This window comes from Neolamprologus multifasciatus, chromosome 10, assembly GCF_963576455.1.
Source record: "Neolamprologus multifasciatus chromosome 10, fNeoMul1.2, whole genome shotgun sequence".
NCBI classification, from domain to species: domain Eukaryota; kingdom Metazoa; phylum Chordata; class Actinopteri; order Cichliformes; family Cichlidae; genus Neolamprologus; species Neolamprologus multifasciatus.
In genome coordinates this window covers 13,056,832-13,073,883 of record NC_140448.1, presented here as the reverse complement: position 1 = coordinate 13,073,883, position 17,052 = coordinate 13,056,832, and the positions used below count along the sequence as shown (strand labels likewise).

The 17,052-nt window shown below is 41.3% G+C and overlaps 1 protein-coding gene across 2 annotated transcripts in view; it reads right to left on the bottom strand.

Moving 5' to 3' along the window:
• The window catches only part of lrch2 (leucine-rich repeats and calponin homology (CH) domain containing 2), a 36,986-nt gene extending 20,527 nt beyond the window's left edge, over window positions 1-16,459 (bottom strand). The window contains exons 1-13 of one of the 2 annotated variants that reach the window (XM_085173905.1): window positions 16,085-16,459; window positions 6,920-7,064; window positions 6,537-6,663; window positions 5,673-5,778; window positions 4,426-4,562; window positions 4,091-4,221; window positions 3,839-3,926; window positions 2,662-2,758; window positions 2,439-2,536; window positions 2,239-2,306; window positions 1,112-1,216; window positions 345-413; window positions 12-74 (exon numbers count right to left, since the gene is read on the bottom strand). In XM_085173905.1, coding sequence (XP_085030031.1) covers window positions 12-74; window positions 345-413; window positions 1,112-1,216; window positions 2,239-2,306; window positions 2,439-2,536; window positions 2,662-2,758; window positions 3,839-3,926; window positions 4,091-4,221; window positions 4,426-4,562; window positions 5,673-5,778; window positions 6,537-6,663; window positions 6,920-7,064; window positions 16,085-16,319 — 1,469 coding nt within the window. In that variant the 5' untranslated portion in view covers window positions 16,320-16,459. The remainder of the gene's footprint in view (window positions 1-11; window positions 75-344; window positions 414-1,111; window positions 1,217-2,238; window positions 2,307-2,438; window positions 2,537-2,661; window positions 2,759-3,838; window positions 3,927-4,090; window positions 4,222-4,425; window positions 4,563-5,672; window positions 5,779-6,536; window positions 6,664-6,919; window positions 7,065-16,084) is intronic. The other variant, XM_085173906.1, reaches the window with a different exon arrangement.
• Between the last annotated feature and the right edge of the window lie 593 nt (window positions 16,460-17,052).

Here is a 17,052-nt window from a genome sequence, read left to right as displayed (position 1 = left end):
ACAGAACTCACCTGCGAGCGGTCTGAGGTGTGAGTCTCGGTTTGCTGCCGGAGCTTCCAGAGTGACTGAGGAATCTGCAGACGCACACATACAGCAAACAGGCGAACACAAGAACTGTTCAAACAGGCTGAGATTACATTGCACATGCAGTGCATGAAATATTTTTTGACCATGTCACAAAAAAAACTCAAAACATCAGTACACTGAGTCACCAAACACTGAGTCACAGGAAGTGAGTGCAAAGAATCAAAAATAGCTGCACCTTTATTCTCGTAAGACGCCTGTATGTATGAAATGAATTTGAAAAAGCAAACTGTAAACCATGACAACAAAAATCGCTCTACCTGTGTGCCCGGCCAGTCACTCTCCTCCTGTGAATTAGACTTTCGGCTCTGCAAATTAAGGACCGTCGTCTAAGAAGCCACACAAACAAGCAGTAGGCAAGTCGGGGGAACAGGAGAAGATCAGGAAATGGCAAAAGTGGAGAAGAAAAAGTCAGGTATAGCTGATATGGGTCTGACTTGCAAAAACAAAAGCCGTAAAGTGTAGTAGGTAGAGATGTAGCGTAAATGATTGGGCAGGAATGCTGACGCAGTGGATTTGTTCAATGAGTAAACCAAACTGTCCAGTTCACGGGAAATGTAGACTTCGATGCCTGTCTGTTTGCTCTGTCAAACCACTTACAGGACTATTACTTAAAATTTCTTTACAGCAGGGCATGTATTAGTCACGGCACATTTTTTATGACTACTTTGCAAAACGCTGGCATCAAACTGATGAAGCTTAGGCAGTAATGCTGCTTTGTTTTAAAAGTCACGCTCAACGACTTGGGAAAGTTTTTAAAACATCTGTGTTTCTTTTAAAAGCTCATGATGTAAGCCTACTTTGTAACGCTTTCCTATACAGAAAATTGTTAGAAAGGAATATATTAATGAGGCCTTTAAGCGGATTTAATAATGCTGTTGGTATTATAGGCTTGCAGGGAGAAATCGCTGTTAGGCTAACTGCAGAAAGATGTTACATGAACAACACGGATTTAAGCAGCTAAGCAAACGCTGATGTACCACACAGCTACTGTTATTTTACGAGAGTAGACATGAGGGCCACACACCTGTTCTGCTGCTCCTGCTGCAGAAGCTGGACAGCAATCTTCCTCAGATCAAGCACTTCCTTCAGCTCATCGTCCTCTTCCTCAGCTAGCTGCTCCTTATCAGAACTGGGAAAGGTGAGGAACAAAATTACTACCAAGTGATTAATTAGAGATCTATCTAGGTGTGGGCACACATCCATTTATTTGCTTCTTCTTATCCAATTCAGCTTATCCCAGCTGCCACAGGGCAAAGTTTGCCCCCCCAAGACTGGTCATCAGTGTGTCGCAGGGCCAGCACATTTACAGACACGTGTGGAATTCCCAGTTAACCTATTATGTTTGTCTTTGGTTTCAGGCTGAGACATGCAGATGATTAAAGGGGGAAACCTGCTGGCACCACTCAGCATCGAAGTCGCTGATTGATGTGAACTTAAATGCAATTTGGTAGAAAGCCATCATTCACAAGTAATGAGTCTTTTACATTTTGCAGTGACTCATCAAACTGTGTCATCACCTAATGCGTCATTTCCAAAGAGATCTCCTTGGTAGTACATGCACAAAAAAAATAATAATACAAAATGTCTTTTTGTGTGTGCTAAACCGGCACTTGGCAAAACTCTGCCAAACCAAACTCAAGTGTGGCCGCCACTTGCAATAAGAAACAAAGTGAAAGTTTTTTTTCTGTTCTCTCACGCCTCACTCTCTCTTTCTGCGCATGGTTTCCTCTGGTTCCTGTAAATTGCTGGAGTGGCCCATCTGGTCTGTATTAACCACTCCTTGGCTCCAGTATAAATACCTAGGTCTTCCCACTCACTTCTCATTAGAGCGGGTGAGCAGTGTGGCAGTCACGCTAAGGCTAACCACTCCTGGTGTTTTCATGTCTTTTATTGGATATTTCTGATTCCGCTTTTTCTTTCAACCCGCTAGCCTTGCGGCACACTGAGCCCAACATCTTCCCTGTCCACTCTCCATATGCCTAACCTCATCACCGGGCTTGCTTCTTTTGCTCTGTTGGTCTGTCTGGATCTGATTTGGGTACCAATTAGCACAACCTGTGCCAGCTCACCCTCCAGCGAGCGGTTACGTTACCCTAAAAAGTCCAGGGGATGGTGGAAAGTAACAGTATTGCACACACAAAAAAAACTCACCCTGACTCCTCTTTCCAGCTGTCTTTATCTTTGCTTTGGTGAGACATGTTAAGAACTTTCTCCAGTTCCTGGAACGCACACAGGAACATCACGTCACGTCACGGCACCAAGCACACAGAGATAGATATTCTCTCCCAACGTGTCTTCAAAAGATTTCCCACATTCTTCTCGGTTTTCTAGACTGATTGATGAATTCATACCTTTATACAAGACACATGACTGCTTTGCTGCCCATTGCACTCTGACAGAGCAGGATCCTCATCCGGGTTGGGCTCTATAAAGTCATAGAGATCCTGATCTGATAGAGGGAGGAAGCATCCGCGTTCATCACATGAACTGTCACATTTTTAGGCACTTTATTCAACAACCCCGTGTCTCTGTTATTGCTTTCAAAGGGAATATGTGATACTTATTTTCGGTAACCTTTGCAAGAGTCCATTTTGGAGAGGAGTGACAGGGCGTCGGCACGGGCTGTCTCTGAAACTTGAGAGTGCAGGCTGACGGTATCATCGTCTGAAGGCTGAAGGAGAGGAAAACAGAGGAATGGGAAGTCACTTTTCAAATACAATAAATTTACCTGAATTATTACTGTTGCTATTTTGGGTATTTCAATGGAACAGGATTAAAAGGAAAAAAACCACACCTGCAATACGTGACTGTAGCATTTGCCAAGTCATGTTTACAGCCTTACTAAGCAACTTTAATGAGCAGATATATTATGTATATATTCACTTCCTCCATTAATGATCTTTTGAGTTGTATTTGTAGTTCTGAAAGTATCCTTGTCTCTTATACTGGTTTGGGTCTCGCCGGTTATTCTCCTGTCACAACAGTAAGCTCACACAGTGTTTTGCAATGCTATAGCTTACAGGCATAAGGGAGGCTACTCAAGAGGGAAGTCCTTTAAATATGTTATTCAGAGCTGCACATTTCCACCTTCTACTGTCACATCAGTATTTTTCCATTTGGATTTCTGCAGCCTTCACAAAGCTTCACGTGTTGCTGCTGACAACCAACCTCCCTGCACACTTGCTTCCCATTATCCAACATTGCCGTGCAGGTCACATCTTGCCAGTTTGTCTAGTCAGATATTTATGTTGTTTTACCTAGTGTGCTAACATTTACTTCTGTCTGTATTTTTTTTAAACAACAGCCCCTTTATCGTGGCAAATGTGCTCTGGCCGAGCTGCTTCTTTTCTGTGCACCTGCATGAGTGCTACTACCAAAGCCTAACGCTCTTTCCACTCCTTAGATTTAGTGTGATTAACAAGTCGACCACCTATATAAACAGCTCATATTATATCAAGAAAATGATATGGGTTACACTTTCATAGTTATATATCTCAATATGTGCTCTTTCTTAAGTAGTAAAATGTATTTATTTTCTCACACAAGAGAAAATAAAATTGTATTCTACTTTTTGGGGTGTGGCTCACCTATGAGTGACAACTCCCTAATATAAGTCTGTTTAAGCTTTCAAATCCACCCATCACTGATGAGATCTGGTTTCAGAAAAATATAGCTCAGCTCGAGGCTCCAAAACAGGAAGGCACAAGTCAGTGAGTGATGTCACATGTGTGACACTTGTTTGGACTCTCACCTCTGTTGTAGACAGCCTCTTGTCACCATTGTCACTACCAATTCCAGAGTCAGGACCGTGGTTCTTACTTGGGTAAAAATCTTCCATGCTGAAATTGTGCAAAATGACGTAAATTAGGCAGCATTAAATGATTAGATAGCAGAAATGCAATGCATGGTGTTTTTTAACAGAATAGAAGTGATAAATAGATGCATTATGATATAATGATATACTTGATGATGGTTGCAAGTAAGTTAGTAAATCTGTCAGTACCTATCTGTTAGTGGTTGCGGTAGGCAACGCTTGCCAAGAGAGGGGAGGTCCAGGGTGTCTGGTTTCTTATCCATCCTACAAGCCTGCATGTTCAGGTACTTAAATATGTGCACTTTGCCTTTAAGACAAATCTGAAATAGATAAACACAAAATGTGTTCTTGAAGTCGCTCCAACCACTACAGACGGAACTACAAGGAAATCCACATGGGTGGATGGGTTAGATGTACAAAAACAACCACTATTTTTTTTGAAGAAAATCCATAAAGCTCCAATTGTGCTGTACATCTGTTCCCACATATGGGCAAAAGCACCACCATGAAGCAAATCCTCATACCTGTGCCGGTGGAGACTGCATAGGGTTGTTGTCTAGGATGATGTGCTGCAGTTGCCTCAGCTTCCTGTAGGCTGGAGGAATCTCTGTGATCTTATTGCAGGAGAAGTCAAGTCGGATGAGAGGCAGGTCAGCCAACTCTGAAAATACAAATAACAAGAAACTGATGTGCACTGCTTCGACTGCACAATCATCAGAAATTTGTATGTGCTGTTAGGGTAGGTCTTATAAAAATAGTTTAACAACATCATTACAACAGAGTCAAGTTCTTGTTTTTGGGCTCTTATCTTAACCCTGAAGCAACCACAATAATTCAGCAAATAAAAAAAGATCATATCTGATCATATCTGTATCTATAAATATGTTATTACACAATTTTTTCAATTGCTCTGTTTGTCATAATGTACTCTTTCCATCCATCTATGGCAGATGTTCTAATGTTAAGCTTTTCAAAGGTACTTTAATGTAAAAAGGGGTGATTAGACTTGTGATTAAAATGCATTTCATCCTTCAAATTAATGGCAATATTTTGCTATGGTTTTTACTTTAAGGGCATGTAGAAATATGGGTAAAAGTATCTCTAACTGCTTTTAAGGGGATTTTTTTAGTTCATTGTGTTGAACACGTGATTTTTTTAAACAGAATTTTAAAAATATTATTAATCTGTTAGACCGGTTTATGTCTGACAATATTTTCACGGACCGGCCTTTAAGATGTCGTGGATATATACAACAAAATAAAACCAGTACAGGTACAGATTTATTCATTTCACACGGGAAAAGACCCACGGAAACCAAGTCAACAATAAAAACTTAAAAAATAACGATAAAAAAATGATAAAAACCCTGAAAACCATAAATTTCACACCCGATCTTTAACTCTCCCGGCCTGGTACCAAAAAACCCACGGACTGGTACCGGTCCACGGCCCAGAGGTTGGGGACCGCTGTGTTAGACAACAGCACAGACTGCATGGATTCATGTGCCACACGTAGGAATTGCTCGAGTTGGGCTTGTCAATTCAGGTATCCTTAGTTATTCAGATATATATTACTATAATTTATTAAGTCGTCTTCTGTTATGTTTATCTGTGCCATCAGTAACAAGACAGGCAACACAAAACATAAAAAGCACAGTTGTATCTCTTGGCTGTGAAAGTCTGGCATAGATGCCAAAATGTCTCAGTGATGCGCAATCAATGCGTCTAAAGTGAAAAAAACACATAGAGAGCTTCATGAGTGATGGATTTACCATCAGGCAGCATGTGAAGACTATTCTTCCTGATGTTGAGTTCTCTCAAGGCTTGAAGCTTTCCCACTTGAGCAGGCAGCGCCTGGATCTCGTTTGAGCTCACGTCCTGAAATCCAACCCAGCAGGGGGAGGCAAAGAGTGAGAAACGGTATTATTAGTGTTCACTCTCTCACCTCTCACACACACATACATATAGAAAAATGGGAAATGGGTGCAGCAACTTACTGAGACATGCAAAGAACATAGAAATGTAGCATAAAAGGCAAAGGCAGAGTTTGTACAAATCTACTGAGCTTGGAAGTCCATATTTAGTATGACCACCTTTATTCTTCACCACAGTCTGAACTCTCTTAAGGCAGCTTTTTTGTCATTTCTTTAAGCAGTCCTAAGGCATAGTTCTCCAGGCTTCTTGAAGGACAATAAAAGCTCTTCTTTAGGTTGGATCTCGGCTGTCTTTTGTTCTCTTCTCTGTCATGATCATCTCGCACTGCTCTAGGTAGTCTTTCAGGCCTGTCACATTTTCTTTTGTTATCACTTTGTCCAGTTTTTAAGAACATACTGCACACCATGCGGAGATATGTCAAGTTTTTGGCTAATAGCTTATTGGGAATCACCTTGTTGGTGTAAAAATACAATTTTATGTCTATCGAACTGTGTTATCGGGCATTTTCTTATAGATTCAACTAAATGAATTGGAAGAAATGATTGTGTTTTTGTGACAGGCTGCTAGTTAAAAAATGCCTAAAGACACAATTTAAAATTGATTCTTTGCTAAGTTTTCTGTTATGTGTAGACAGAACACTGGTCCATCCCTTGTGTATGTGCCTCAAGCTATATAAAGGCTGATGTATACAGGCTGCTTACCAGTTCCATTAAGTCTTTGGCCTTGCCAATCTCTTCAGGGATGGACACAAGCTTGTTGTTGCTCACAAGCAAAACCTTCAGGGGAAGGTTGAAAAGGTATTTCGGCAACACTGTCAGAAGATTTCGGCTGCAGAGAAAGACAAAACAATGACCTGCATTTAAAATAGCATACAGAAGCGTGTAACACTGAGACGACGGTGACTGGGAATTGAGTTGTAGCAAAAGAGGAAACATCTCTTTCGCATGAGCATTTTCACCCTGTAAGTAAGGTAAAAGGGGAACAGGCACTTTTTTGGCATATAACTGAATACCAACATTCACTCCTTTTGTATTCAATTAGAGTCTGAAACAATAATAAAAGTATAGTGTTAGCAATGGCTCACCTGATGTCCAGATAAGTCAGCATCTGCAGATTGATAATAGCTTCTGGGATGCACTTAATGCAGTTGTGGTAGAGGTTGAGTGACTCCAGCGGGGCAAACAGACACACTTCTGGGGGGATTTCTGTGAGACGATTCTTAGACAGATCTGCAAGGAGAAGAAACAGAATACTTGTGTGCATAAGCACACTGGTAACAAACTCATTATAACCCTTTAACATCAGTTATGTGTGCTTTTTGCACAAGAAGCCATTCCCAAAGCCTCGAAACACTGATCAATACATATCTGTGACAGAGCAGTAGGAAACGTAGCTCTTCATCGAACGTCGGTCTAATATTACATCAGAGTCTTGGGCTTTATAGGTTTGAGTGCTGCCGGCGGGGTCATACGTCAGTATTTCCAGCATCGATCTTGCTGGGAGTGGCACGTTAATGGCTTTAGATTTATATGAATGAGTGGAGAGTGTTGGAACTCATCCTACATCTGTCGGGTTTTTTTTGAAAGACAAGTTAACAATAAAATAAAATAACCATAATTTTTTTCTGGGTTGCATTTTGAAGAGAAGAATCAGGTTTGCTGAGGCACAGAATAATTTATGTAGGATCCTTTATAGCAGCGGTCCCCAACCCCCGGGCCTCGGACCGGTACCGGTCCGTGAGTCGTTTGGTACCGGGCCACGAGAGTTGAGGCTCAGGTGTGAAATGTATAGTTTTCATGGTTTTATCGGTTTTCAGCGTTATTTTGTTATCGTTTTTATCATTTACTCGGTTTTCCTTGGTCTTTTCACGCGTGTTATGAATAAATTCTCTTTTTTCCGGTACCGGTACTAGTTTTATTTTGTTGTATTTATTCGCCACACCTTAAAGGCCGGTCCATGAAAATATTGTCGGGCATAAACTGGTCCGTGGCGCAAAAAAGGTTGGGGACCACTGCTTTATAGGATTTATCTCTTTTTATTAAAAGAACGGTCAAAAGTGAATGAGTTCTATGATTGCATTTAACTGAAATAAGTCTTTTTATACAAATTCAACATATTTGCACTCATGTTATGATATATAATAGAACAATACTAGAGTAAACAACCATACTATCAACTGTTAAGGCTATAATAGCATGGCAGCATATCACAATGGCTAAATTGTTTTTCATGTTTAAGAGCATAGTTCACCTTCACTCATATTAAAACCCACGCCAACAGTTGAATGTAAGGAGTTTTTCATGCATTTCTTAGTTAAGATATCAACAAAGTTACAAGGAATTCTTCTTAGGAGTCACTATTGTCCCTTGCCAAATTCAGTGCCAACCCATCTCAATCCTGTCACGACATGTCACCTACAGTAACTACAGCAGTAAGTGCCAACTTCAAGGTGTGGCTAGAAAGGAAAATGAGTATGAGTCACCTTCTGGTAACCACAAATGGCAATAACAACTGTTGACAGTACAGCTAATGTGACAAGTTCTCCTAAACTTGTCGAGCTGTCTGTTGTGTCGCCTGATAACACTGAAGTTAGCTTCTAAATTGGCAGAAGATGAATGTTTAGCACACAGATTTGATAAGTAGGACACGTTCATGTTTGCCAAACATATCTGTACAAACAAATGAGATCAATTTTACCATTTTTATGTCGACCGAATCAGACGAGGCCTTTCGTTCAAGATATTTTGTGTAAACGCAAAGAGACTGCTAAACGACAAAGCGACAGCAGAAATAGCGGTTAAACACGCTCTGTTTAACCGCTGAAGGCAGTTTGCTAAAAAAAATCATAGCCATGCATTAATGAGCTACATGCATGTGCTTTTGTTCTGCAACAGGAACATGAATGTAATCTCTGCTTCCACCCCCCATTTTTGTCTGCCTGCTGTAATAAAATATTTTGAATTCATCCCAACAACGTCAAATAAAGGAAGCATACAGATACAGATGCTTAAGCTCATTATGCAGATATCTGTCCTCAGCCAGCATTCAGAATTTCCACATGTATTCCAAATACTTACTTTGGAAAGTTATATTAAATAATGTTTATCCTATATACTGCTGGTGGTCTTTGAGGCTCAGTCTTCAACCTATGTTGCAAGAGGAAAAACAGGAAGGTTCGTCCACTGAAACATGACGATTAAATTTCACTGCTACCTGCCAACAAAATGTAAATATGCCCTGTGATCAATTGAAGCATAGCTTAACTCTTTATTTTCTTTTAAAGGTCTTTAGATCGTGCCCACATTTCCACTTAAATAATCACTGACACTAACCCCGTGCACTTTAACCAGAAACACAAGGTTACTTGTAAGGTTACCTTGCACTGCACTGAATTCCCCGTCAAACACTTATTGATTCAGTGCCTATAAATTATGTGTGTACGTGTCTGCGTGTGTGCTGTTGGTGTTCTACTCGTGTTTCACTGACCTAAATCTGTTAACACAGTTACATTATGAGGATGTCTGCTACAAAGTAACATAAATCACTACCTACTAAGATGAATGCCTTTTTAAAGGTTGGGCAAATAGTAGTTTAGATCAGAGGAAATTCACAGTAAGTCAAGTTAATTCTTTGAGAATGTGGACACATTGGCACATCATTTTTCTAAAAGCACCTTACACCGCAACCTGAGTCTTACAACTCTGTTTTTCTACTGTACACATGCTCACACACGGATAATACATCAGGGTTCGGTGTAAGGGTTCAGTGTCGTGGCAAGGACATTTCAACATGAGGAGAGTAGCAGGGGGTTAGTGGACAACCCGCTCTCCCTCCTGAGCCGTGCGTGTCTGTGTCCGTGTGCGTGTGTGTGTATGCGTGCACGCGTGAACAATCTTGTCTTGTGAATTATGTCTGGGTGACAAGATAATTAGAGTGAGGAGCTGCTGCTGCAGAGCTCCAGATAAACAGAAGGCTTTCAATTATTCTGTCCCACATAACCAAAGTGCGCTATCCTTTGCTTGGGAAAACCAAACACTGCTGTGCCTCCATCCCCTCATTATGTCAAATTACATATAGGCACCACTATTTATTAAACAACTGAGCTACAGTATAAAGGTTTTAGTGAAACTAAATTCACTTACCTGCTATTAAAAGGTTACTGTTTAGTATGAAGGATATCGTATCTAGTATTTAAATATGGGAAGTAAGGCCTTTATTCATTCATCCCCAGTGCAATGAAACACCTTCTCTACTTTTACTGAAGGTTGTTAGCAGCTATGAAAAGAAACTGACCCGAATTGTATTGAAATGGCCTGATTTACCTGCATTTTAACATTACATACTATATGTTGAACCTTTCGCCCCATTCGGTCAGATTACAAGACAGTTTGAGGAGAACAAAACCGCCTGCCGTCAAACAAACTGAAGAATCAATAATAAACTAGATATTTGTTCCATGTGCTTTATATCAGATGTCAGTGTCCTCCGTGATCTTAGTCACTACTTGTCGGACATTTGATTGCAGCGGTTATTGTCTGGAGGTATAATTCTTGTTTTTGTTGTTGGTTAATTAATACCAGGGAAAAGAGAAAGTTGCATTTATGTATTTATGCATTTATTAACATGAAAGCAGATCAGCTTTCTGGTGCTACTAGTGTGATTCCTAATATGGCTTCTCACAATAGCATTTAAACAAAAGTGCCACTAATTGCAGCAAAACTAGTGACTAGTCAAACTAAAACTAGTCAATTAAAATGACCAAACGTCCAGACAGTGTTTATAGGAAACTAAGGTCAGATAATATGGATTTAAAGCTCAAGCAAGTTTCCACAGATAGGCTCTGACTGTGTAGTTGTCTATGGGCTCTGACAGCAGTCAGTAAGCAGAAGTGAGAAGCAGACTATGACACAGTCAGCAGCACAAAGGGAAAAGAAGCCAAAGGGTTAAGGGAAGCAGAAATTGCCACATGGGGAAAGACTAAAGCTGAGGTCACAAGGTATACACGCTTTCCATTAAGACTAAACTCTGCCTCTCCCTCAGGCTTGGACCTTGATGCTGTAACTCAGCTGCATATAGTCAATTCCCCCATCTCCCTCCACACCCTAATCTGGTCCCACAACTGGGTATTCTGTGTTAGTAGTTGAATCATCTGGGTGATGGGGGAGCTGGGGGGTAGGTGGAGACAGGCTTTATATGCCTGTCTATCTTTTCCCACTTTTCCCTCCTCCAACCTAGGCCACGCACCATCTGCAGCGCACAGTGGGTCTTTAATCCACCTGCTTACTGCCTCAAGCTCCCACAGAACAAGGCCCGCCAGGCAGAGAAGCACTCCACCAAGGCTCCACGGCACCATCAGGCCATATCATCAATCTATTCATTTGTGTTCGTAGTGCAGATGCTGCTTGGACATGTCCTTCTATGACGCAGCAAAATGAATACTAATAGATGTCTTGCTTTCTTCTGGAGCAAACAGTGAGTCTCTGATCAGCAAGAGACTGATTTTGAAGAGAGGATAAAAATAGCTTTAAGTTGCTATTTAGAAATTCAGCTTGTTATCACTAAGTTATTTGTCTCTAAGCTGCAGGAAAATGAGTCCATCATACTCTATTTACTGTATTCTGTCAATAATGCCGCAGGATTCAGTTTAATGAAAACATGGAAGGTACATGTCAAGGAGATGATTAATTGGGGTTAATTAATTTTCACCCTGCAGCAGATGTGCCACAGCCACTGTGGCTGTTAGGATTTGGGTGTGGTCCGGTGCTGCGGGTTGGACCGTGCAGATTGTTCTTTGTGAGATTTGGCCTTAGAGATCGGGTAGTCTCTTGATCAGCTGCGTTTGTTCAGCTACTGTGCAGGGGTTGTCTGTGAGAGCTTGTAATCACTGTCAGGCACTAACGCGGTCCAATTGATCCATGAACCGCATCCTTTGATCTCTGCCCAATCCAGATGCTTCAGGATTGGGCATAGACATGCTTCAGCAGCACCCGGTGTTCCAACATTAATATAGATATAGATACTATAGATGTGCAGAAACAGCTTCTTTCCCTGGACCATTTGATCTGTAAACAAACACTATCCCCGTACACCGCATCCCTGACCACCCACCCACCAAACTGAGCCATGGTCTTAGTAACCCTCATCACTCAGGCCACTCACAAGGACTCTACTCAGACCAGGTCCTTTGCAACCTGATCTGTAATGTGTGCCTTTCCCTTGTTTTGTATATATATCTCCTGTTTGTTAATTATTCCCACTGTCTTACTATTTTTATTTACAGTAAAGGGCTATTCTATTCTATTCTATGATCATAGGCTTTTCAGACATATAATAGTATTTGATTTTTGTTCAAATTATTTATTATACATTTAGCGCCTAAGATATTAACCCCAACATTAATTTTTCACTGAGTCTATTACACCAGAAATTAATTGAATGAAATTAAATCACATGTCAAGCATTTGATTCATGTTCCTATTTTTAAATGAAGAAGCAGACACTCTGGTTGTGTCACACTACACAAATTTGGACACTACAAATGTCTGATTGGAAAATTCAGACATGCCACATTGTTCCTGTTAAATTCTAACACATCCTACTTTGAGACGACACTAAAATAGTCACACTCTGTTATATGACACACACACATTTCTAATTTACTGTGGTTATACCTTCATTTGTTGAGCTTTTTGTCACGCACATACGCCACGCAGATTCCCCAGGCGTAGATAAAGCCTAGCCGCGAACTAAAAGAAAAATTCTGTGAACATGTCCTTGGTGCCTTTTTAAAATGTGAATGTTACTTCTGTTGAACGTGTTTGTAATGCCAGTGCTTTTTAAGCTGTTGCTTATTGTTGCTCATTGTCTGATCATTTTACATTCAAGTCTAAATGTTTAACAGCGGCATCATTAATATACAGGCCTGCGTCTATAACCCAGTCTAGGCGTGGGTGAGTAAAGGCCTTTATCTCTGATATTTTTCAAAGACTACCTTCAACTAAAGGACACTAACAATTTTCTCAAAAAGGGATTTAAAAGAAAATTTCATGTTGTGTCTCATATATAAGACACAATTATGGGACGACTCTGTTGCCCGAAGCGCTTGCTGTTCTGCACAGGCTTTCAGGAGAGACAGAGGATGTTTGATTTAACAGAGCACAGAGAATGAGTAGCACTTTTAAAGCCTTTGGGGGGAGTCAGCCTGCTTGAACTTTAATGAGCTGTGGCACTTTTAGTATTTACACTGGTTGATTATTAAGGCAGAGAATGTTTGCTTGATACTTGTGTCCTTGTGGAGGCCGTCCTTGAAGAGTTTAACTTATAAGGAATGCAGCAGCACCTTGTGAGATTTACTGTGCACACAAAGTGCCACAAAATCGAATAAAGAATGCCCAAGTTGCATTTTGGCCCCCTGTTTCAAGGACTTCTGGTATCTTAGTGGGCTTTTTGGTTTGTTCTTTGCTGTCAAATTATGCGGACTCTCTTTTTGTGACAAAAACTGCATTACACGCTTTTTTTCCACTTACCTCTTTATTTTGGCCATGAAATATTAGTTCAAACTATTTGTGGATGATGGAGTAATTAGCCAGACAGTGAAGTGTTTATAGTGTGATGACAGATTAGGTGCGATCTTCAATTGTGGCACAGCCATTAAAAATGGAAGATAAAACCACACACTAAATCTAATGCACGTATTGTTGATTATACCATAAATGAGTCATCACGGTCTCCAAGAAATCCCTTTCCTGAGAAGTCACAGAAACAGCTGATGTAAACTTGGCTGAATATCTGACAATAACTCACACCTGTGAAGGTACGGTGAAGGCACCTCGCGGCGGTGGGGTAATGGCAGGTAGAGGCATGCTGGGGTTATGAACCTGAACATCTGCCCAGATAGATGCACTAACCCGCATGCACTTCTACACAAGTTCGGGGCAGCATTCTTAGCGCTTTCCCTGTGGGAAAACAACCCGACTGGAGACAAACTAGCAGCAGCACACTGCAAACGGACACCCTCGTGTGATGTCCGCTCCCTTTTTGGTTGCTGCTTAGCCGTCAGATGAATCCGTTCGCTTTCTAAGAGCAGCAATGCGATGTTATCGAAATAGCACTTCTTTATACTTATCACGAGACATATCAAGAGCCACTTCTTCTTTTTTTAAATGCCTTTCAGTTTTCAGGTGTAACAAATAATGTAGCTTAACAAGCTGGGTCTTAGTTTACAGAGCTGGTACTATTCAGTGAGGACTGAAAGCTGTAGCAAAGACTTATAAGAAAAGATGCATTAAAGTTAACTTTAAATTGCATCTGATTTTGACTGAGCCAGCAAAAATGACACCGTTTCTATTTGCAGCAGAGATTGCAATTGATGTAAAGGGTAGCGCTGTGAGGTGTTGATCTCTCTTCGCACATCTGAAAGTGACACTTCCCTTCTGGCACACCTTTAATTTGACAGACTGAAATGAAGGCGTGAGATACAAGCGCGAGGCGTGCAACATTTACAGCACCTGAATAGCACTGGCACAGAAATATAAACCTTCCCACCTCTTCGAGTTATCATCGCTGTTATAATGAGCACTCCAGATAATAGAAGCTGTTTCTAAATTTAAAACGCAAATAAATAAATAAATAAAACTCTTGACAGATGTTTTGACTGAAGTTCAATGGAGCAAAGCTGACTGCTAGAAGAGCAGATCATTACAAAGACGGCCTAACAGTCTGTAAATAGTTCACCCCAAACTTCCTGTTTTGTGGTTTGTCACGAAACATGACTGGCAATCTGTGTAAAACAAAAAGGCCCTGAGCTCCTCTGGGTTATTAATGGTGTGTATTGTTATAAGTCCTGTTTATTCTGGAGAATTAGCACATATGACTATCAAATGAGCAAATTTCCATAGATCTGGGTGGACAAACCCACTCACAAATCTATTACTAACGACTAAGAACAGCAGAGCAGCATGTAAGAAAATAGTTGGATTATAGCTTAGTACTGGAAGACATGTCTGCTTGTTCAGCAAACCTTTCACCTCCTACCAAGCCCACAAATGATTTTCAGTGGCTGGAGCCTTGTGCATATCGTGCTTTTTGCTTTATTTTTGATTCAGTAATTAAACAAGTCACTTTCAGGTGTGCTCAGAGAAGACAGTCTCGATGTGAAGAGGTTCTGAAATCTTGGAGTAGAAATTTTTAACACCCTGGGGGTACGGGTAAGGGTAAGAGCTGCACATGATGACAGATTAACACCAGATGGTCTATGGACACATCAGAGGAGGAGACTATCATTTCTGAGATTTGGCATCTTCCACATGCCCATGTTAATGCTTGGGAATGATAAATAGCAAGCCAGTCTTACCAAAATTACCAAATGTGTGCAAAAAGATGAATATATGTATGTCTACCCTAATTAAACGCACAGCCACTGAAGTCAGGCTATTCCCAATAAAACTTATGTATGTAGGACCTCACACTGATAACACAGACTGCTGAAAAACGTGACACTAATACTGACCCACTAACTATGGTTGAGGGTGACCCAGAAAAAGATCGCCCAATAAAGACATGGGTTAAAACAGGAATCAGCCTACATGTGAAACCAAAAGTAAACCCGTGTCTTCCTCCTGTCTGGTACATTACAAGCTACACTATATGGGCATATACAGCCAAGCAACCAAAGGGGCGTGAGGCTGCCAGCAAGTACCCTGCATCTTTTGTCTGATTGTGCCGAATATGAAAAAAGCCGCGCGCGTGTGTGTGTGTGCCACATGCTCATCACAAATGATATTCATTGAGCAAGAATCACACTCTTCGTTGCCGCAGGCTTCATTCGTGTAGTGCTCCAGCTGCCCCGTGCCGAATCAGCTGCAGCTTGGTGTGCAAACCACTGCACAGCGCCTACTTGGGTGCGCCTGCCGTCTCATTCATGTGTCTCGGGGGGCGGGGGGCTGAAAGCTACTGGCGTCGACCAACACAACAGCGCACTAAACTACAGATATACGAGCCCCGGTGGACAGTAATTACAAGCAGGATGTAGCAAATGTGCATTTACAGAAGTCCGCGGAGTACACGGTATATGCTCCTATAAATAATGTCACCTACACGTTATTGCGCCTTTATCCACAAAATCGAGATAAAATCCATGCACAATGCGGGCATGCTGCATTCATCCACGAGTACGTGTTTTCTGGGTTTTTTTGTTGTTGTTGGTTTACGTTTTGTTTCCTGTAGTCCTCACGCGTGCACACCAACCCACCTGCTTGTGTTGTATCGGTGAGATCGTAGCTCATCCCCGGGTACTCCCTCAGCTTCCTGCCGCTCAGGTTCAGTATCCCCGAGCACACGGCATCCTCCAGAGCCCGGTCCAGGCTTCGGGCCGTGTGGTGCTGCTGCTGGAACGGTGTGATGCCCGGGCTCCAGTGAGGTCCGGTGGGATAGTGATGGCTTTGTAGAGCGGTGACAGCTCCCACGCCTCCCTGACTGGACGCCATTTTTTAAAATAAAAAAAAAAAAGAAAAGAAAAAGAAAAAAAGAAATTACTCTTACAATAATAACAGCGCACAGCGGCAGTTTCTCCGCCCATGCGCATACACGGTACATTCCCAGCACGGACGCTAGGGGATGGGCTTCTGAGGTATTGGTGCTGCTGCTGCTACTACTGCTGCTGGTGATGATGATGATGAGGAGGGGGGTATGGTGGCCATTTTGGGCTTTTAACCCTTTTTTCTCTCCATCTGGTAATAAACACCTTTTAACAGGAGACCCAGAATGACACAGGGGGCACAAGCATAGCACATTAATTGGTGCACTGTTGATAGTTATTTAAAAAATGTTTAGCGTATAAAGGGTTATTATAACATTGAAATAAAACTTATATATAATCTAACATGTTTCTATAGTACAGCTCTCATCACATTCACTGGATATCACTAATCATCTACTGCTTTACTGCTCCTGGTTGTCTGAACATTGAGTCAAATAATTATCCTCTTCAGTCATTGTGAAAACTTCTCCACCATCATACCAGGGTCCTAATGGGGCATTCCACTATCCCAATAATGTCATAGAATGGTGCTAAAGTAAACTGAAGGTTATCCAAAACAACCCTCATGTGCCCTCTCTGAGCTCTGCTAATTACATCTATCTATCTATCTATCTATCTATCTATCTATCTATCTATGGCAAAATGTCTCTTACCCTACGTTGTTATGCACTCTTTGCAGT